Source organism: Pleurodeles waltl, chromosome 12 (genome assembly GCF_031143425.1).
Source record: "Pleurodeles waltl isolate 20211129_DDA chromosome 12, aPleWal1.hap1.20221129, whole genome shotgun sequence".
NCBI lineage: Eukaryota > Metazoa > Chordata > Amphibia > Caudata > Salamandridae > Pleurodeles > Pleurodeles waltl.
Window position 1 is genome coordinate 678,071,929 of NC_090451.1, and position 22,464 is coordinate 678,094,392.

The window sequence follows — 22,464 nt, forward strand, 5'->3', positions numbered from 1 at the left end:
CTAAATAATTCACATATGCTTTGCTTGCCCCAGCAACTCAGCAACCTCTTGCATGTTGAGGTGAAATCCTGTTTATGTGTCCCGAACTCCACAAAAAAATCAATATAATGGCGGAGGCGTTGAAGCATTCCCAGTGTCCCAGACAATAGAGACACCAATCAGACCGCTTTACCCGAAGTGAAAAGCATGTCGTTCAGAAGTTTCCTCGGGTTCGTCCTCTGCCAGAGATCTGTCGTTTATCTAATGATTTCGTATCTGATGCCAGTGTCTGCCAGCCGGCTCTCGCTGCCCAGCTGCCACCTCCAAAAAGACAAAATGAATGGATTCTCAAGAGATGGCGATATCATCATTGGTGCCACCTTCCCGATCCATGACTCCAGGGTCTACCAGGACATCACCTTCAGAGAGCCAGCTGCGCAAACCGCGTGCCAGATGTAAGTTATTGGGTGGTCGCCACTCACAACCTCAATATTTGTATTAGCCCTGCAAATGTCACCCTAGAATCTGATTTAAAGGTCGGTGGAACTGCAGGTTTCTATGATTTGTGGAGTCAAGTAAAGAAATCAGTGGAATTTTCTCAGCCTAACACGCAATGTGTCGGAGAAAAATAAAACACATTTATTCTGTTTCAGACGTGCCACTGATTCCCCTGCATTGCCTCCATTATATCGCCTTATCAATACATCGCCTGAGCACTGCATCCCCTGACAATTACATAAGCTTAGGTAATTTTTATGTTGGGATTTGGGTTAATAATATTAATTTTGGGAGTCAGGGCCATACATAAGACTTACGTTAATTCAAATATTTTGAATACCATAAGAAAATTAATTTAAATTAGTACACATTGTTTGCATATATTTATATAGAAGTTAAGTAAATTACAATACTTACTAAAATTAAAATACACAACAACAAAAAAATTACAATTACAATCAGGAAAAATATATTGGACAATTCAAAAAGATGGTAAAATATAGGTTAATGGTAAGATACTTATAAATCTCACCTGAAACATGTAGCGGCTGGTGATGAGGTGGAGGAGCTAGAGTAGAAAGGTGATATAGTGGTGGGAAATATTGTAATATAAAGCCACACAATATAAGGTTTACTGAGCTGAAGTTATCTAAGCTCTGCTCTCTTAAGCCAGGTCTGTACTTCAGGTCCTGACAACGCATTGTAAGCTGAGGTGTGTTACCAGCGACAATATTTGGGGGTCGGTGGTGGCTGTAATCCTCCGCGCTCTGCATGTCAATGTGTAACTGTATTGTCAGGGCAATAGATTGATTCCATAACTAATGAGAACATCTACAGGACTATGCAGAGGGGACATAGTAGGAAACTCAGATGACGTATATTCAAGCAAATGTGAACGAACATACATCGTGCAGAGTTGTTCAGGCCCCAGCATATGAATAAGACGAGGTGCAACCTGTCAGAACTATGATGTATTAGCAGCATGGGCGGCTCCTCCATTAGGGCGGAGGAGCGTTTCCCCCCCACCACCACCCCCGCCAGTAGCGGCAGCTGCAAAACCTTTTCAAGAAAAACATAATAAACTGATTTTATTATCTTTTTCTTGAAAAGAGGTGGGGCCACAGGGGTGACGAGCACTTGAGGGGAGTGCACAGAGCACTCCCCTCAGATCACGTGTGTGTTTGGCTGGCCATCTCGGGCCGGCCAAACTCACATGTGCAGAGAGAGACCGCCCAGGTTCCCAGTCTGTCTGAGTGCCCTGGCTGGGTGCTCCCAGCCAATCCTAACACTCCTCTCAGTAGCGTCAGGATTGGTGTTAGGCAGGCTGGGAGCCTTTGCCTGCAGCAGAAGGCAGCAGAGATGGAGGAGCAGCGGAAGACAGTGTGCGGCGTTCAGGTAAGTTTTTTACTTTTTAAAAAAAAATTATTATTATTTTCCCCCTCCCGCTACCACCCCTGCACCACCCCATCCCCATTTCCCCCCACCCCACCCCCCTGAGCCACGACTGATTAGCAGAGAACAAGGAAAAGAGGTATTAAAAGACACGTGATGACACTGTTTGGTATTGCTCAAATGAGTTACTTTCTCTGTGAATTACTTCACCTAGGAGACATTCTAAGGGGAGATTAGAAACTGAGAAAACATATGCGTTCGGAGTTATGTGAAAACTGGACAAAACTTGTGAGGGTGTAAACGCTGGTTGGATAAACACGGGCAAAACCCAGGTCATGTGTGAAACACAATAACCTCATTTGTGGAGGCTAAAAACTGGAATAATAAGAAGTGGCGGTACATGTGAGGGTGGAGCTACATTAGTAGAAAAGGATAGGCCCATGCAGTGGTTTGCATGGTGGGTGACAGGGCATAGATTAGAGTAGAGGAAAGAAGACAAATTTTGAAAGGCAGGATTGTGGCTTCACATATGGAAACCAGACTAACAATGATTGCTTAACAATGTAGCAAGCATATATATAAATGTATAAGTATTGTTGTACTTATATGTACAGCTCTTTGGGGTTTCATTCTATTTTTTGTATTTTTAAGTTCAACTAGTGGAACTGTAAATGTTCATTTTTTATTTTGATAAATTATCAATATTTGTATTAGTCAACAATAAATATTTATATGTCATAATAATAGCAGTAGACTCCTGGCTTAAAAAGAATAAACACATTTTCACAGCAGTAGTTCCTGAACTGGATGCCATGTTAATAAGTAAACTAGAGGTGCTTTATCAGAACAATTGATCTAACCACTCCGTCTGCTGCATTTTTCAGGTTTGTTTCTGATAATTATCAATGGCTGCAGGCCATGGTGTTCGCCATTGAAGATATTAACAAGAACCCTGACCTCTTGCCCAACATTACCCTTGGCTTCTGGATCCATGACTCCTGCATGATACTGCAGAGAGGTCTCAAGGGATCCCTTTGGATGTTGACTGGGAAAGAAGAACCAATTCCAAACTACCAATGTTGGACGAACCGCCCTCTTGCTGCTATCATAGGAGATTCTGTATCTACACGTTCAATCATCCTGGCACATATCCTGAGCCGATATCGATACCCACAGGTAAGAACCATATCAGGATTACTGAAGTTCCTGTAGGATTGAGGTCATTGGGAGGGGCAAAGGCACCCAAGATTTGACATCATCTTCTAATGTGGAGGACCTGCATCAGGACAACCTGCATCCTGGAAAGTAGTTGCCTTAGGGGCTATATATATATATATATATATATATATATATATATATATATATATATATATACATATATATAGGAGCAGAACTTACACTTAGGATTTGAAATAGAGGTGTTCAACTCTAAATGGGGCAGCATGAACAAAACTGCTGGGGAAGGGTAAAGAAAAATTAATCATGACAAAAAGAAGAATGTGCAAAATAATTCCCACTTGGATTCACCAATCACCTCTTTATAAAATTGTGATTTCCCAGTGAAAGTTCACAAAACATTTTATAAACTAGGATCTGCTTGGACCAGTTTAGCAATGGAAATACAATAAAAAGAAAATCATATAACCTGGGAGCAGCCAACCCTTTTCATGTAGGTCTAAATTCTTTAGAGTGACAACCACCCCCAGGTCATTACGCACACTGTTTTCAGCTCAAGACTTTTGTTTGACTGCTTAAGGCATTTTGGGTGTTGTAGTCTTGTTTTGCTTCCATTGGAATAATTTGAATAAGGAGCCTGGTAACAATGATTTGCAGGTCTCTCTGTACTTGGCGTTTATGGACCTTAGCTGCACTTGGACTGCATAAATTATTCCAAGTTATAGGCTAATATGGAGAAAATGAGGATAGAGGAGGATCTTATTAGATTTTTAAAGCAGTTGTTATATGTTAACAGCAAGGGCAGAGAGAAACGGGGAGTGTACAGAAGAGTTTGGGAATCACAGAGGAGTGAGGCAGGGCCTTGTTATGACTCCCTTCTCATTCTTATTATATATTAGTAATATTGACAAAAAACATATTGCAGGACGGTCTGGCCTTGTCCATGTAGGTCCATGTCCTCTGCCCTTTCTGCTTTATGTGGATAATGCTCTACTTTTGTCAAAGACAGGATTTGATTTACAGTGCCTCCACAATAATTTTGGGACCTTCATGGAGAATCTTGTTCGGAGCATACATTGAAGTAGGACAGTCACCATGATTTTGGAACTCTAGTCCCCATTTCTAAATGGCTGTAAAATTGACACTAATGATACTTTCTCTGATCTAGGCACCTGTTAGACCTGACATCCTTGGCGTGGTCTCCCCTAACTTTTGCCTCTGTTTCCCAGGTTAATGACTGTGTGCTGGACTCTGTTTTTGCTGTTTTGGTTACTCTGGGCACTTTACCACTGCTGACCAGTGCTAAAATGCAAGTGCTCTCTATATGAAATTGTATGTGTAATTGACTTTCCATGATTGGCATATTTGATTTACTAGTAAGTCTCTAGTTAAGTGCACTAGAGGTGCCCAGGGCCTGTAACTCAAATACTACTAGTGGGTCTGAAGCACTGGTTGTGTCACCCACATGAGTAGCTCTGTAAACATGGCTCAGACCTGCCACTGCAGTGTCTGTTTGTGCAGTTTTAAACTTCCAATTCGACGTGGCAAGTGTACCCACTTGCCAGGCCCAAACCTTCCCTTTTTATACATGAAAGGCACCCCTAAGGTAAGCCCTAGGTAGCCCCATGGGCTGGGTGCAGTGTACGTTAAAGGCGGGACATGTACTGGTGTGTTTTACATGTCCTAACAGTGAAATACTACCAAATTCGTTTTTCGCTGTGCAAAGCCTATCTCTCTCATAGGTTAACATCGGGGCTGCCTTTAAATATTATTAAAGTGCAGATTATCTTTGAAAGCAGATAGAAATGTGGAGTTTGGGGTTTCTGAATTCACAATTTAAAATTCATCTGTTAGTGCAGTTGATTTTGAGATTGATAGTTTGAAAATGCCGCTTTTAGAAAGTAGGCATTTCCTTACTTAAACCATTCTGTGACTCTGCCTATTTATGGATTCTCTGTCTGGGTCAGACTGACAGTTGGGCTGTTTGTGAATCTCCTCTAGACAGTGACACAAAGGGAGCTGGGGTGTAGCCTGCATATCCAGGTGAGCCATCTGTGCTAGAGTGGAGGGAGGAGTGGTCACTTACAACTTAACGGGCTGTGTCTGCCCTCACACAATGCGGTCTCCAACCCCCTGGTGTGTGTCTGGGGCCTGGCCTGGGCAAGGCAGGATCTTGTCAACAACAGAGACTTTCCTTTGAAGTTTGCCTACTTCAAAGGCAGAAAGCGGTATAACTAGTGGACCCAAAACCCCAGACTTTATTATTACTTCAAGATCTCTTCTGGAACCAAGAGGAACCTCTGCCAAGAAGAGCTGAAGAGCTGAGGAGAAGTGTTCCCCCTGCCTGTGACTGTGCTTTGTTGGGCTATCCTGCAGTTGCTGCTTCTGCCTGTGAAAGGGGTCAAAGTCTGGACTTTATTGTGCATTCCTGCTTATAAAGAATCTCCAAGGGCTTGAACTGAACTTGCCTCTTGCTTTGAAGTCTAAGGGCCATCAACGACTTCCTCTGTCAGCACCTGGACTCTCTGCTGAGACTCTTGCCATGCCAAGTGGTGCCCTATCCAGTCCCTGGGCCCTTGTGAGATGAAGTTGACAGAACCAAGGCTCAAATCCACACACAGAACACCGTGCAGGGAAATGTTTGACGCACAATCTGCAATGCGGCTGATAAACGATATGCCATCCGCTTTGTGGCAAAAATCGACCCTCCACCTGCATCGCGGCTGGGTGATCGATACATCGCGGTTGGATAAATGACGCAACACCCGCTTGCGACTGCTGATAACAACGCAAACCCCCGCAGAGCGTTTACGTGTGTCCGGACTTCTCCCACATCGTCACTGGGTGTCAAAATCAACATGAACCTTCGCGGATCCGAGGGGCCTGGCCTGGCCTGGATAGCGACGCATTGCTCTCTTGTGAGCGCCAAAAACAAGGCATCGCCGTCCCGACCGGAGAAGAAACTACGCACGGCCTCACTTGCAAGTAAGGAATTGACGCATTGCTGACTTTTCTGACGCACGCTCGCCTGTGCGGCTGTATTTTTGACGCAAACCAGGTACTTTGTGTAAAATCAACATTTCAATTGTTTTCTATGGATGATGAATTTGTACCTTATTCTTTGCTTTGCAATTATGATATAATATAATCAGATATATTTGCTGTGTACGTAGCAGTTGAGAATCATTTTGATATATTTTCCTTTCATTGCTGTGAATATTTTTAAATGTGTGCTTTCGACCTACTAATCTCCTTTTAGGAACCTCGTGGTGAAGTAATAATAAATGTCTTCTTTGAACTGAGAAGTGCATCCCAGAGATTTTTGTCAGCTCGGTCATTAGTTAAAGCAAAACATTTTGGCGTAGTCGGGAGGATAAAAGGGAGGTTGGAGAGGTTGAGAGTGCACGATTCAAAAGTGTAAATATGTTTTTTTCAGAGAATTAAAGGAAGCACCGCAAACCATGTTTGAGAATGCATGTGAAATTAAAATGCCTTATGATGTTATAGCAAATATGTTTTCTTGTTTATCAGGATTTTCTAAGTTTTGGGATGGGTGCTTGGATAAAACAAAAGTGTTTTCATGTTTAGGAAAGGTGCTTTTTGAACAAAATGATGTCCCTTTTGTTCTTGACAGGAAGGTTTGGATACTTTTGTCTGCTTACAGAAAAATGCATGAGAGATGTAAACAGTTAGAATATGAAAATACGAACTTAAAGGAGCAAGTTAGTCAGAACAAATTATTGCAAGATAAAGCTGAAATCTACCAAGCTGTTATAAGAGAATCTGACTTTTCACATTCCAGTAATGATGAGGTTAAAAAAGGTGGTGTTAGTTGCATGAGCAGAGCGTAGTTCGTGCGCTGAGTAGCCCACTGTTTTTGGCAGGAGTTGAAATGCATTCTTTAAAAGATTACACTGAGCAAGAAGTTGGCGATGTTACTGGTATATTCAGACCACTTTTGCAGAGTACGTTGTGTACAATTAATTCAGACAAGACACAGGTACGGTCGCAAAATGTGCAGTTTCTGGGAATTCAGTGGAATCCAGAACATAGAGAGATGTTGTTACAGGTAAAACAAAAGATTTTGGAGTTTCTGACTCTTTGCACTAAGCAAGATACACCGCGTTTCATGAGATTGTTTGATTTTTAGAAACAGCATAGCCTTCATTTGAGTAAAATCTTAACACTTTGGTACAAACTAACCAGGAAAATACATGAGCTTGAAGGGAGTGAAGAGCAGCTGTGTGCTTTTGATTTGGCAAATGAAATAATTCAACAGGCTTTAGACTTGTGTACAGTGCAAGCGGGAAACATTGAGTTACATGTAACTGTTCAGGGACAATATGCAAACTGGAGTATGTGGCAGAAACAGGGGAGGACAAGGGTGCCCCTAGGAATTTGGACTAGAAAACTACCTGACTTTGGGGAGCGCTATACTCCTTTTGAAAAACAGCTTTTGGCTTGTTATTGGGTTCTAGTGGATAATGAGCAAATAACACTAGGTCATAATGTAATTCTGAGACCTGAAGTACCAATCATGCAGTGGGTGATGGGTTCACCTAAATCTCACCGTATAGGACATACAAAAGAGGCTAGTATCATATACTGGATCTGGTACATACAAGACAGGGCTCGAGTAGGATCGGCAAGCACTGCAGCCCTACATGAACAGATGTCACAAGCCCCTGAACAGGATGAGGAGAGAGTGCAGGAGGTACCACAGGTAAAAGAGTCACCAGTGAAATGGAGTGTGCCATTTGAATTCTTGTCCCCCGAGGATAGGAAGCAGTTTGTTTTACTAATGATTCATTGAAATACGTGGGTACTAAAAGACATTGGAAAGCAGTGTCATACAATCCAGTTACTGAAAAGTAGTTGAGCAACGAAGAGAAGAGCTAGGACATATTATCACCGTATCACCGAACAGTTAGTCAGTCAGCATGATAAGAATGTACATGTTTTTTCAGTGCAGGGAACGTTTCGGCCTTCGGAGGAATGCCATGAGATTTTGGCCGGTTCTCAACATTTTTCTTCCAACTCTGACCTACAGTAGCCTGCATGTTTGAATATTTCTCTTTCATGGGAGGGGTTTTCTTCAGAAAGCCCTTTCGGTTCTTTTAGATATAAAAAGATGGCCCTGCTCAGCAGCGGTGGAATTTCCAAGACCTCGGTCAGGATTAGACGTTTAATGCCTGACACCTGTCCCGTGAGGGTGGATATCTCTTTCTCGCAGTTGAACAGGGTCATCGATTTGATGGCATGAGAAAAATGAAGAGCTTGGCAGGTCCTACGTGATTAATTTTGACTTTATTCTTTGCTTTGCAATTATGATATAACATGATCACATATATTTGCTGTGTACATTGCAGTTGAGTATCATTTTGATATATTTTCCTTTCATTGCTGTGACTATTTTTAAACGTGTGCTTTCAACCTACTAATCTCCTTTTAGGAACCTCATGGTGAAGTAATAATAAATGTCTTCTCTGAACTGAGAAGTGCATTTCAGAGATTTTTGTCAGCTCGGTCATTAGTGAAAGCAAAACAACAATTAACTGAGAAAATTCTAAAGCCCTATTGATTTCATATAGCACCAACATCGGAAGAAGATCAGATGACTGTTACCCATCATGCCTCTTTACTGATCTGCAGTGCCATCTATCACTTTGCTCACAAATCGACAGCATAGGCTCCCTTTAACTAGATTTTACCTAAACATTATACACTTTCTTTTGTCCTTCCGCCTGAACCATGACTGGTCAGCTGTCCTTCTCTCTTGTCCATGCAACTCCCATTCAAAGCAAAGCTCTTTACACTTATTTTTGTTTAGAGTTGTATAGTTTTTATATAACTTTGTTGAAATGTTTACATTTTTCATATTGTTTGCCAGTTCTTGGGTATGTGAAACAACTTCCATCCCATTTAATTTGTAACTCCTTTGTTAAATATTTGGAGAAAGTCAGTTCAGCTATGTAGGAACACAGTTTAAAGGATAATGATATGCAAAAGTTAAGCATTATGGGTTTTAGGTATTTTAAGTTTCTTAGCTGGTTGCAGGGTAGTGTGTTCACATTTTAGACACTGACATGTGAAATACTGTCTGATAAATGCTATGGTTTTATTGTATATTTTAATGAGTTTTATCCTAATGTATTTTGATTAAAAGATTTATGTATTTTTATGTATTTATTTATTTTATGGCTCAGGCTTTGCTCAGCCAAATAAAGATTAATTTGACTTTGATTTGTAGGTGAAGAGTTTAGGACCAGTGTTTATAATGACCGGCAGTGAGGTAGTGATTGGGTCTTTGCATGTTTATAAATGCTGGAATAGAATGTTTAGATGTATTAGAACAGGAAGGCTTGGAATGTTGGAGAGTTGTGTTGGTATGTTCACAATCCTTGCGTTTACCAACAAGTGTAAAACCTTTGAAGAGGAGTTGATAAAAGATCAAATTGTGGAACAGACTAATAACAAGAAAGTTCAAGAATCTTGATTAGCAACACCTAATTTAACTTTGAATAAAGCAATAGAAGTAGCTGCTGGAATAGAAAATATGAAGCCTTATATGACAGACATGCCAATTAACATTCTACAATGCATATGCTGGATATTCCCACCAAGGAAAAAAAAGAAATTGACACCGATAAGATATAAGGCAAAGGTGTGTTATCACTTTTTCAGCAGTAACCATCTGGGAAATTCTCCTTCATGCTCCGCCACAAAGTTTGTATTTGTTGCAAATGACGGAGATATTTTTAAAAGGTTTGCAAATTCAGAAAGAAAAGACCAATCAAAATCGTGCATGTGGTCATTAAGACCTTCTGAATATAGCAATGAAGGTGTGGTACTTTGTCTTCATTTGACTGCCCTGTATGTAATGGAAAGAGAAGGAAAATCTGTTTTACAGATAGATTTGGGTATGATCAAAAGACCCTATTATCAGATAATTGTGTGTGAAGTAGTGGTGAACGTGATGGCTGACGCTGGATCTCATTTTACTTTAATAGGAGTAAGTGATTGGGAAATATTAAGAACCTCACTTTGACAAGCGTGTCGCCTATGGTGGGGAAATCCATGTAAGTCACAGATGAATTTAACACTGCTATAATATTTGAAGTAAGAAAACTTCAGCCACAGTACATATGGCAAAACATGGAATGTCTTTATAGAGTTGGTTTGAACAGGGAAATTGGGAGGCAGTTGTAGACCGCAACAATCCTGAAAAAGTTCTACTGAAGATGGAATGTTTGGGGATATGGTCTGTGTAGTACTCAGAGTAGGGACTAAGGATTGCTAAGGTTTTTACCAAGATTTATGGTAATCTAAAGAGATTCAAACAAAAAATCCAACTAAAGCAAAACATGACCCCAGTGGCGCATAAGGCCAGGAGAGTGATTCTGATGGCTAGAGCAGAACTACACAAAGAATTATATAAGTTATGTTTTAAAAATATTATAATAATTAATTGAAGGATCAGAATGGCTGTAGTCTTGGCATGCACGTTCAATGGGTGTTAGAGGTTTTGTGTGGATATCAGGGATCTAAATGCCAGAGTACGGGTTAGTAAACACCCTCTGCCTAATTTTACTAAAATGTTAATGCTGATTAAGGAAATTAAGATGTTTTTAACCTTAAATATGCGTTCAGTCTACCACCAGGTGGTTTTGAATAAGGATTCTCACCATTTAACTATTTTTGTGACTCCAGAAGGTGCATTTCCTTATTAAAACATGCCCTTTGGTTTGGCTTTCACAACCGTTGTGTTTTAGCAGTTGATGGAGTTGTTATTCAGTGGTATTGAGGGGATTACATGCTTTTGAGAGGCACTTTTGATATAAAAATCTGCTCTATTTTTGTAAATTGGTGATGCATTTCTTTAGAATTGTGTCAATTACTTATGGGCCTTGCTGGTACTCTGAAATGCTTAACACGTGTTGCTCTATTAAACAAGGCAAAGTGAACCATGAAAGACAAGCAGCAAAGGTTCTGTCCGTTTTGGAGGAAAGAGGTATCAAAAATAATTTTGGAACAACTAGTGTTAAGTATTTGGGTCATAAATTATCAGCTCAAGGAGTTGAACCTAAATAGAATTTGGTGTGTGATGTTGTTGAGGATCCTGTGCCAGATAACAAGAACTAATCACAATCGTGTAAGGGTCTAATGGAATTTGATTCTTGCTTTATTCCAAGATATACAGAAAAAACTCTTAGAAGGTGTGCATTATTAAAAAAGGGATTGGTTTGGATCCAGAAATGAAACCATGAATTTAACCTATTAAAAAGTGACTTTACCAAACGTACCCAAATTGTGCCTTTTGATACCCTTGACCTTGGCATAGTGGTCATGGCTTACATCAGTATGAATTGGGAACCAATTTGTTACAAAGGAAAAATGGAAAAGATGAGGTGATCATCTTTAAAAGTCGTAGTTTGAGGGCTGTGGAATCATCTAAGTGGTTGTATAATGGGGGACCCTAGCCTGTTGGTGGGAAATCAATCATTTTTGGCATTATTTATGGGGTATGGAATTTACTATTCAGGTAGACCATAAGTGTAGCAAAGTGGTGCTAGTTAGGCCTCACTATCTAATACAATCACAATACTCCAAAGATGATCCTTCGGACTGACACTAATAAATCTTTAGCTCAGTCCTGGTAGTGTGGCAAAGAGCAGTCAGGCTTTAATAGAGGAACATGTGTTAAGTATTTCAGAATACCAACATGGCCCATAAGTAATTGACATAACTCGAAACAAATCCAACACTAATTCATAAAACATTAAGCGGATTTTAATATCATTTTAGACACCAAAACAAAGCAAATCAGTTACGTATAACTGAAGTTATGGCTTTTAAAGCAGAATCAAAGTCAATGCGTATATAAGCTGTCAAATCTCACCATTGTGGTCAATGGGAAAAGTCACTAGTGACATTCGGTCACTTGCAGGGTGAGCTCACAGGTACCCAGAAGTGGTTAAGGTTGTGCAGGCTCAAAGACGAAGCTGCCATTGTCAGACCAATTTTACCTGGCTCCTGGGGCCCGGGTATAGATGTGTCCTGGCTGTCCTTTGAGCTGAATGCGGAAGCCTCGAGTGCTGAAAAATGAGACATGTGACACTCAGTCACTTGCAGGTCGAGTTTGTTGGAGCACACTGGTGGTTAAGTTTGGATGGGCCCCTAGACCAGGATTCAGCAGGTAGAATAATTCTACCTAGTCTCAGTGTCTCTGGTGCGGAGGTGTGCTTTACTATCCTTGGTTCTAAAAAAGAGCTGTGGTTAATGGTTTTATCACTGAGATGTTCTGGGTGAGGAAATAGAAGCAAAGTATCAACAATGGAGCTGCAAGGGATGTCGGCAGAAGGAGTTTGGCCATGTGCCATTGAGTTGCAGCATTGAGTAAAGGTTCTGATGACTGGATTAGCTACTAACAAACCTTGGCTATGATAGTCTGGAGGAAAAGCTATCTCCCCTTACAGAGGTATAGTGGCAAACAGTTGCCAGCTATAACTTGCAGAGAGCTGGACTACACTTCCCACAATGCAATGGACTACCTGTCTTTGGGGTGATCCCTTGGGGGGCCCGATGGCCAGTGCTTCTTCGGATCCGGTGAGTACTTTCTACCTCTGTTGGGCAGGGGACTAATGCCAGTAGTACAAGAGAGTCTGTGCTTGCTTTTGGCTCACAAAGAGTTTCCTTTTGCTAGGGGAAATGGTTTTTGGTCAAGGACGACTCGCATTCAAGCAGTTCCAAGGAGTTGCCAGAGGTTCAAGGTATCATGCCTTTTGTTAGTGCAGGTCCCTGTTATTGTCGATGCAGGTGTCGCCTTGTCCTCTTGTCACAAGTTGTTGCAGATCTGAGGATCTGGTGCCAGAGGAGTCTCTTAAATCTAGAATTAGCAGTGTTAGGGGTGTTGCTGCAAGTAGCCAATGGGCTACTAGCCCCAGCAGCTAATCTGCCCGTGAGGCGACCACATCCAGTGGGTTGTGGCACTGTTTCTACCCAGAACCCTCTTTTCTGTCTCTTTCCACGAAGGCAGAAGTCTTCCTCCACTGTACTGACCAGACTGCCCCCCTTAGAGGTGTGGTTATTCTTCTGGGGGCGTATGCATCCTGACTGACTAATTTTCCCACTTGTGTGGGTGCAAATGTGCCATTTTGATGGTACCATAAAGGAGATGGCGAACTCTGGTTTGCCCGGGTACCAGCCCATGTTATCCTATGGACCGTCATTCACTTATAGTAGATTTAATGGAAAAGGGCACTATAGGGAAATATAAACTTGCACTAGGGGTGACTGATATAAATTTGAACAGTTTGCACCACTCCTGCAGACTGCAATGGCAGACCTGCTGTCAGTAATTGACTTGGGTCATGCAGGATGGAAGAATGAATGCTTCAGGCCCTGGTGACCCTTATAACACCCATGCCCTGGGTACCACTGGTATAGTAAACTAGGGACTTATAAGGGGGTTGAAGTTCTTGCCAATTAAGGATACCAGTTCACAGTTAATAATTATGGGAGTGAGCACTTGCACTGGGACCAGGTTCACAGGCTCCATTGCACGTTCAGAGACATTACCAACAGCATCCAGAGCAAAAAGGAGGGGGTGAAAATCCTAAAATGGCACTTTCCTACAATAAGCCTCTGGTAGATCTGTTTACTGCCAGAGGCGCTTGTAGAGCTACATCTAGTATAGCTATATGGCAGTTTAGGTTGCAAGAATTTAGTTGCCATGTGGAATGCATTCCTGGTATAAGAAATATCATGGCTGACTGCCTCTCTTGGTTGCCTCTGGACTGTAACATTGATAATGAGGAGCTAAATAAAGATGAGCAAACTGTGTTTAATGAGTTAACATTTGTCAATAAATTTGGTATAACTGCATAGGAATGTTTTTCTACACTAGAGGAGGATGAAACATTAAGGAAGGTAACGGACTGTGTGACAAATGTTGCCCTAATTTAAAGACTTCTGAGGCTGATGTGAATGCTTTCTAGCATATTACATCTGAATTATTAATAATCAATGGTTTTCTAAGAAGATTGGATATGATAGTTTTAAGAAATTGGGTTGTTTGCTGGCTGAAGGGAGTTAGAGCCCACTTCACATAATAATCACAATCCTTGTAAGACTGAATCACTAAAGTAACTTAATAAATATGTGCTTAACCCTTTGGTAGTTTGGCACCATGCAGCCAAGCTTAGTATATAGGCAATGGGAAAAATATTTTGAAACACTCAAACTGTAATAAAGTGATAATTCAAAACAAGAAGAATTCCAAACCAATTTAGCAAAATATAGAATATTTTAATAAATAAAATGACAAAACTTGAATAAGTAGAACAGGAGTTATGACTTTTTGAAGTTTTAAATGGAAATAGCACCAAGAAGCACAAAGTCAAAGGTGATAGTCAAAGGTTGCAGTAGAACATGTCTTATACGCAATTTGACATTGATTGCAATTGAGCTCAGGTCAGATACACTAACCAGATTCACCCTCATCAAAAATGTTACTTTCTGACTTTAGTTCCAATCCATCACACAAGTACAATTAAAAAAAAAAAAAAGGAATTCAGGGGAGGCACTCAAAGACTAACAAGGTGTCAGGTAGAGGCCAAACAGCAGGGTCTAATCCAGGCCCAATTGCCGTTGATCAGCTGGGCAGTCACAGGAATAAGCCTCCTGTAGCTTGTTGTGTCCCTGTGGCTGAAACAAGAGGTCTGCCAACTGACTCTTGGAGTCATTTCTGGAGTCCTGATTCCCGGCAAGCAGGTACAGTATTGTTCTGAGTCCTCCAGACAGCAGGGCAGCCCTCCTTCTGATTCTTCAGAGGTCAAGGAATGGTCTGGGGAATTCATTTTTATCCTAACCATTGCCAATCTGTGGGTGGAGGACATAACTTGTTCTACCCCCTGAACTAGTTCCAGTCTGTTCCTCTACTCCCACTGAGTTTGGTGCCGCCTGATTACAGAGACAAAGACATGGAGCAGGCCTGGTGTCAGGTTTATTTGCCTGCGAAAGGGTAGGCTCCTTTGAAATGTAATCTGGGCTGGAGCACAGCCCCCAGGCCATCCTGTCAAGGGGGGAAATTCTGTGTCTATAACCAGAGCCGAGTGCCCACTATCTGGGATCAATACACGTTAACACAGGGGAGCCATCAGCAATCCGGGAAACCTGACCACTCACCTAAATGCTACAGAAACTTTAAGTAAGAAAATGCTAATGTTCCTAAAAGTGATATTTCCAAAATAGTAATTCAAAATCTAACTTTACCATTAAAGAGGATTTAACATTATTAAAACGAATGCAAGACATATTTTCCTAGCAGCTCCCCAACTGTAATGATCACTTATTAGGCGTAATATTGTAAGCCAGTGTTCTTCTATGGGAGTGCCAGCCTTACTAGAGTGAAGAACCACTTTGCATACTTTTCACTACCAGGACTTGTAACACATTAAATATACATGCCCTACTTTTTAAATACCATGCACCCTACCATATAGGCTGTTAAGGCCTATCTTAGGGGTGGCATATAAGTATTAAAAAGGAATGTTTATGCCAGGCAAAGATTTTTTTACTAGGTCGAAATGTCAGTTTAAAACTGCAAACACAGCCTGCAGGGGCAGACTTAGGGACACATTTTACACTGTTAGTTTAGTGGGTGGCACAACAGGTGCTGCAGCTCACTAGAAGCATTTAATTTACAGGCTCTGGGTACATATAATACCAGATACTATGTACTTATTAGTAAATTAAATATACCAATCAGGTATATACCAACTTCACCATGTTTGGAAGGGAGAGCACAAGCCCTTTACCACTGGTTAGTAGGGGTAAAATGAGCAGAGTCCTAAAGCCAACCAAAAATGGGTTCAGCAAAATAGGGTATTGAAGGCAAAAACCAGGGGAACTACTTCTCCAAAGATGGCCATTTCTAACACTAGTTGTGCCAGAATCTTTGCGGCATTGAATAGTAGAACTGGCTCATGAAGGACATATCGAAGGCAGCCTATCAAGAGGAGTATAAGGGAATTGTTCTTGTGGCCTGGGTTAAATCAATCAGTTGAGCAGTTTGTAAGACAATGCATATTCTGTACTGCAAGTGACAAATCACAAGTCACAGTAATAAGTCCTGCAGAATAAGTTCCAGTTCCACTTAGAGCTTCGTCCAAATTAGCCATTGATGTAATTGGTTGCTTAAGTGGTTTGAGCGGTCAAATTCAATAGTTTCAGTTTCGAGGATTTGTAGAGCACATGGCTACCCGAAGGCCTCCCAGCATTGAGGAATATCACTAGGTAAGAGGAACAGACCTAAACAGGGAACAATACAGTTTTCAATTTTCTACTAAAAGAAGATTCTGACATGTCATGACGAAGTTCCAAGGGGAAGGAGTTCCAGATCTTAGCTGCTCTACAGGTGAAAGATCTGCCCCCTATCTAACTCCATCTAACTTTCTTAGCACAAAAGGAGTTCATTAAAAAAGCTGAAGAAGATCTGAGTATTCTCCCGGGGGGTATAGGGAATGATCATTCGTCTGAGGAAGACTGGACCCTTGTTTCGAAGGGCTCGGTTAATAAAACACATAGCTTTAAAAATAATGCGTTATTCAATCGGAAGCCAATGGAGGGAAGCCAAGGTTAGAGTGGCAGATGACTGTCTGGGGGTGTCTGTGAGTAGGCGAGCAGCAGCGTTCTGCACCATCTGAAGTCTCCTTAGAAAATGCGAAGGAGAGCTCAGGAGCAGTGCGTCCCCATAATCGAGACGTGAAAGTAATAGAGCCTGGTTAAGAAGTCTTTTGGCTGAAAATGGAAGTCATTTAAAGATTTTCCTAAGGGTTCTTAGAAAACCGAAACAGGTAGCTGCCAGTTTCTTAGAATGGCATTCGATTGTGAGGTGTGGGTCTAGCCAAAAGCCCAAGCTTTTTGTGGAATCTTGAGGCGGAGGTAGATCCTTAGGCAAGTTCACTGCTAAGGATGGGGACCTCAGTAAGGAAGGATTCCCGACGATCATAACTTTTGTTTTCCCATCATTGAGCTTAAGTTTGCTCTCTATCTCTGGTGATATCTGAGAGACAGGAAGATAAGGTAGCCTGTTCTTGGGTATTCTTAGCAGAGAAGGAGTAGACCAACTGAGTATCATCCGCATAAGATACTAGAGATAGTCCATGTGGCTCAATAATTCTTGCCGGGGGGACATATAAATGTTAAAAAGAGTAGGGCTCAGAGAGCCAGAGGTGAGAGAATTATTGAGAATCCTAGTTAGAACAGGCACAATGACGTCCGTGCCGAGGATTAATATAGACGGTGGGGCCGGATCAAGGGGAGAGCCTGATTTAATAGTGCGTAGGAGATCGAGAACTAGGTTCTCAGTCAGAAGCTGAAATGCTATGAAAGTGACATTTGAAGGGTCTTCAAATGTAGTAGTGCCTTCTTGTGCGGAGAGGTGGGAGAAGCCTCGTTGAATTTCAAGATCTTTTTCATGAAAGAAAGCTGCAAAATTGTTACTGTGCTCTGAAGATGCTTGAATTGGGCTGCAAGGAGAAGGGTGTTGAGTTAATTCTTTAAAAATTGTAAAGATTTCTTTAGGAGAATTGGAGGATTGTTCTATTCTGGCAGCATAGAACAGTCCTTGCGCGGTTTTAATTTCTGCATGATAGTCTCTAATTGCTGCCCTATATTCATGTTTAGAGTCATCGTCATAGGTTTTTCTCCATTTGCTTTCTAACTGTGACATGTAATATGACATAGTGGCAATAGATTGCTATTCTAAGTGGCCAGGTGTCAGTGTTGTTGTTAGTATACATTTCTCTTACCTGGCAGCTAAATTCTGGAACAACCTCCCCCAGCACATCGGAAGCTGAGTCACCTATGGATTTCCTCAAGAAACTGAAAACCTGGCTCTTCAACTGACCCTACTTGCAGAACCCACACCTGTTCAGCTCCTGGATATCCTCACAGTTGACAAGTTTCACACTCTAGAAAACCATGTTACATACCTCTAGTTATGCCCTTGTCACTTTTGAGGTTTATCATTGCTTCCTCCTGCTTCTCCCTCTTTCACTAGATGTGACTGCTACTTCGCTTCTGTCTGTGGATTCCCAGTATTCTCTGTCTGTGGCTTTTTTCGTTCACTGTTTGTGGTTCTTCCAATTCTCCAGTTTGTTGCATTTCCTGACTCACTTTCCATTGTTTTCCCTTTGCCTGTATCAGGCCACTCCTCTCTCATTTTTTAACTCTCTCCTTGTCCGCCATCTACGGAATGTAGAACATTCTTGGTCACTGTCTGAGGGTAGCCCACAAAATCTATGAATGGATATTCCGTACTCCTTATCTCTCGTCCTTTCTCAGTTCTTGTGCCTTGTTCTTCATTGTCCAGTGTTTATGCTTCTTTTTTAACCATTTCTTCTATTTACCTATGAACGGGTGTGTAGCTCTTCCTTAATCGCTTTTTATGATACTTCACATGCCTCTGTTGATGGCTCAGTATTCCTTTGGTTTTATTCTTTCATGTCCCTGCCTATACCTGTGTCAGTGTCTTTGGCTCATATTTGATCCTTGCCTCAGAATCTACTTTATTCTTTGATCTGTAATTGTTCCTGTACCATAACTGTAAATGGTTTTGGTCAGTTCTGTCTTTGTTCTTCAATCCCCTGTGTGGATGAAAATGTATCTTTTTGTTAATTATCTTTCTCAGTCCTTTACTGTACGTTTTCATTGCACCATGCTTAAAACTATTTCCTGGTCCCTCTGTGGGTTGCCCATTATCTATCCATAGAGTTCTGAATTGATCCCTGGCATGGCATTCCTGTCTTTGATTATGCAATGTCATGCCTGTTGGTTGTTTTTTCTTTTGGTCTTTCCCCTTTTGTGGTTCCTGCTTTGGTCCCAATGTGTATATTTTCATTAGACCCTGTCTATGTACTTTAAATGGTTCCTTATTGTGGTTGTATATTCTTCCCTTCTGGAAATTGTCCCCTTCTTATCTGTAGGTGTTCCCTGGCTTTCGATAGCACATTATCCTTGGACCTTCCTCATCTCTTCCTTGCTTCTTGCATGTGAATCTCTCTTACTCTGTAACTGGGGTTCTTCTGTGGTTAATGTCTATTTTTATTGACCCCCTTTCCATGGATAACCATCTAGTGTGCTTCCTGTGCCTCTGAATGTGGTTCTTCTGTGCATCCTTGCAGGGTTTCTTCAATGCACATGCCACTGTCTATGACCCTTCACTGTGCATGGTTCTTCGTTATTCTCTGATTCTAGCTGTTTCTTGCTATAAGTCTGCAGTTTTTCTCTAGTGTCTGTAATGTGTTTCTTTATTGGGTCTTATCTGCCATTTACTGTCAACTCCTCTCTGTGAGAAGTCCTTGATTACTCTCTGTAATCTCTTTTTGTCACTGTGTGTGGTACCTTCATGGGTTTCATTGGTAGCACCATATTCATTCCTGTCTTTGGCTCTTCCCATCACCTTCTCTGTGGCTCTTTGTCAGATCCTGAGAGAAATACTTAGAAGGGGCCCAATAAAGAGCACACATAAAGTAGATGGAAGACGGTGTTATGGAAAGTACAGGCATTCAGGAGAGGCACTTCCAGGACTTTACTAAACACATGCTGCCTCAGCCATTACAGCACTGGTAGGTATCAGCAGCACTTCCAGGTCGGAATGCTTAGAGCCCTATAAAGACTCCTTTGACCTGAGAGCAGGTGCCTGGAACCAGTGGTTATTACGACTATCTCAGTTTTCAAAGCAGTTTGCACCTGATTTCATTCCTACACGTATATTTCTCAGCTCCCCGGTTACTCTCCGTCATTGACCTTGAGCCAGTTGTTGTTTGCAGTGCTCCTTCTACCTCTATCTTTGCTCCTGTGATCCTATTTTGGAATCCAACACAACTCATTCTCCCCAGTACTTTGGATTTTGCCCTTCTTTTGTTCTCAGGTATAGTTTTATGTTTGCCTGAAAACACCAGCCATGGTTAAACAGCAGCTCTTTGAGGACTCTGTGGTGCTGTGGCACACCTCATTTCTCAGTCATAGAGAAAAAAGAACTAAAACAACATCGGGTAGTGGGTCCCACTCTAATCTACAACTAGAAGGTAGGAGATGTGGAACTTCTAAATCAAACTGTAGATGAATTTAGGGTAGTTCTTTTCTCAAGTGTCCTTTATCCATAAACAGACTTTGTACAAAGTGATGCTTCTACCAGTAGGGTAACCTCCATTTAGGAACACTCACAACTAAGGCACAAAAAGATGTGAGATCTCTGCTCCTGATGGTCATCAGCCAAACTGAAACAGTCATCAATTTAGACACAAGGACATACATCACCTAGAAACATCCTCACCTCTCACAAAAGACACTACAGTCGACCCCTCACCCCTGCTATCCGTTAAATGGCAATGTTGAGGAATACTAATCAGCAACTGCTTGCTAACAAAATGCCTCATATAATTTCTAAAACTATATATGTCTCCATCCTCCTCACATCAGTATATGGCTCTCTGCCATTCAGCTCCATGATTATGATCAATAAACTTTCACTGTCTGAGAGCACAGTCCTCACACTCCATCCTGTACACGGCCAAGCCAGATGTATTCAAAATTAATCCCTCTAGATTCCATTACATTTGCTCACTCACACACACAATGTATATACCAGTAGCTTACATACATCAATATACTTAAAATGTACTTATGGATGTTAGTGCAAAGCGCATGCGTAGATGCAGAGCTTTACATGAGTGGGCCAATAGGCCTCCTCGCCCATGATAAAAAGGTCTGGTCAAATTGTTGATTCTCCAAAGAGTGCATGCAGCCACCACCATTCTATATTCCGAAACCAGTGACAGAGACAGTAGTCTGAAATGAGAGCACACTTGGTGCACCGCTTCAGGGCACCCTACAATCCAGGATCTATTCATAGTCAAGGGCAGGCCTAGGCCTCTACACACATGCTATATCAGCATTGCATCAAGGCCAAACATCACAAGTCAGGATACCAGATACATGCAGTCAGAAACCTAGGGTAGGATAACATGCCTATTTACCATGCAGAGGACATTCTCATCCCAACAAGAGTCAAATCAGTATTGCTGTAGTTACGGGGTTTCCGAGGACATCATCATTCCGAGGGTTGGAGTATATGCTACACTTTTATTCTGCTTTAACTTGGGGATAATATCTTCAGTGTAGTTGTATGTGAGGCAGAGAATGTGGTTGTGATTCTGATTTTAACTAAGAACCAGTGCAGGGTTCATAGGTGAACTCTATTCAGTTCATGAGTTTCAGGCCAAAGTTTCCTAACCTGCAGTCTTAAATTAGTCAATGCCTCTCCTACCGTGGGATGGGATGAATGAAAGGTTTTCCTTAGGAGTATGATTTATGGAAAAGAAGCTTTTACTAATGCTCCAATTTCCAAATTAAGGTTATATTCTGCTACAGGAAACAATTCTAAATTTCATAATTTGCTTTGATGTGTACTTGTTTGTCAATAAAGAAAGCCCGAAGTATCAATGTTTGTGAAGAGGAGTGTTCAACCTGAACCAGGATTTCTGATTTGAAACCGATTTATTTGAGGCTTGTTCGACCCCCAAATGTTTGCCTTGCCTGCCTCTCTCCATTTTCCGACTTCATATATGCTAGTTCTAGGACTCTGTGCACTTTACCACTGCTAACCAGTGCTAATGTGTTTGTGCTCTCTCCCCTAAAACATGGTAACATTGACTCCTACCCAATTGGCATATTAACTTTATTTATGACTCCCTAGTAAAGTGCACAACATGTGCCCAGAGCCTGTAAGTTGGACCTGCAGCACTTATTGTGCCACCAATTTAAGTAGCCCTTTAAAATGTCCCAGGCATGCCATTGCAGAGCCTTTCTGTGGAGTTCACACTGCCATTTAGACCTGGCAAGATAAGCCAGGCAAGATAAGCCAGGCCTAAACCTTCCCTTTTTATTCATATATGTCACCCCTAAGGTAGGCCCTATTTGACTTGCAGGGCAGGGTGCAATCTATTTGAAATGCAGGACATGTATTTTTAAGTTTTACATGCCCTGGTAGTGAAAAACTCCCAAATAATTTTTTTGCTACTGCAAGGCCTATCAAACCCGTAAGATAACATCAGGATTACCTTACTACATCTTGTAAGTGTAATTCACAATCTGGAAGCGATACATTTGTCGACTCTGGTGTCTCTGAACTCACAATTTAAAATCACAATTTATTGTGAAGTCGGATTTTTAATTACAGTTCTGAAAATGCCACCTTTAGAAAGTTGGCATTTTCTTACATTAGCCATTTGCTGCCTACTACCTGTCTCCAATACAGGTCTGGGTTGGGGTGATAGCTTGTGCGTTCCCTCTAGTCAGCCACACTCAAAGGGAGCTTAGGTGAGACTACTCTTCTACTACAGGAGCAGCTGC

The 22,464-nt window shown here is 41.5% G+C and overlaps 1 protein-coding gene across 1 annotated transcript in view; it reads left to right on the plus strand.

Moving 5' to 3' along the window:
* Positions 1-22,464, plus strand: part of LOC138267241 (extracellular calcium-sensing receptor-like) — a 60,199-nt gene that overhangs the window by 23,303 nt on the left and 14,432 nt on the right. Inside the window, exons 2-3 of the mRNA XM_069216097.1 lie at positions 266-434; positions 2,754-3,045. Of these exons, the coding sequence (XP_069072198.1) occupies positions 266-434; positions 2,754-3,045 (461 nt within the window). The remainder of the gene's footprint in view (positions 1-265; positions 435-2,753; positions 3,046-22,464) is intronic.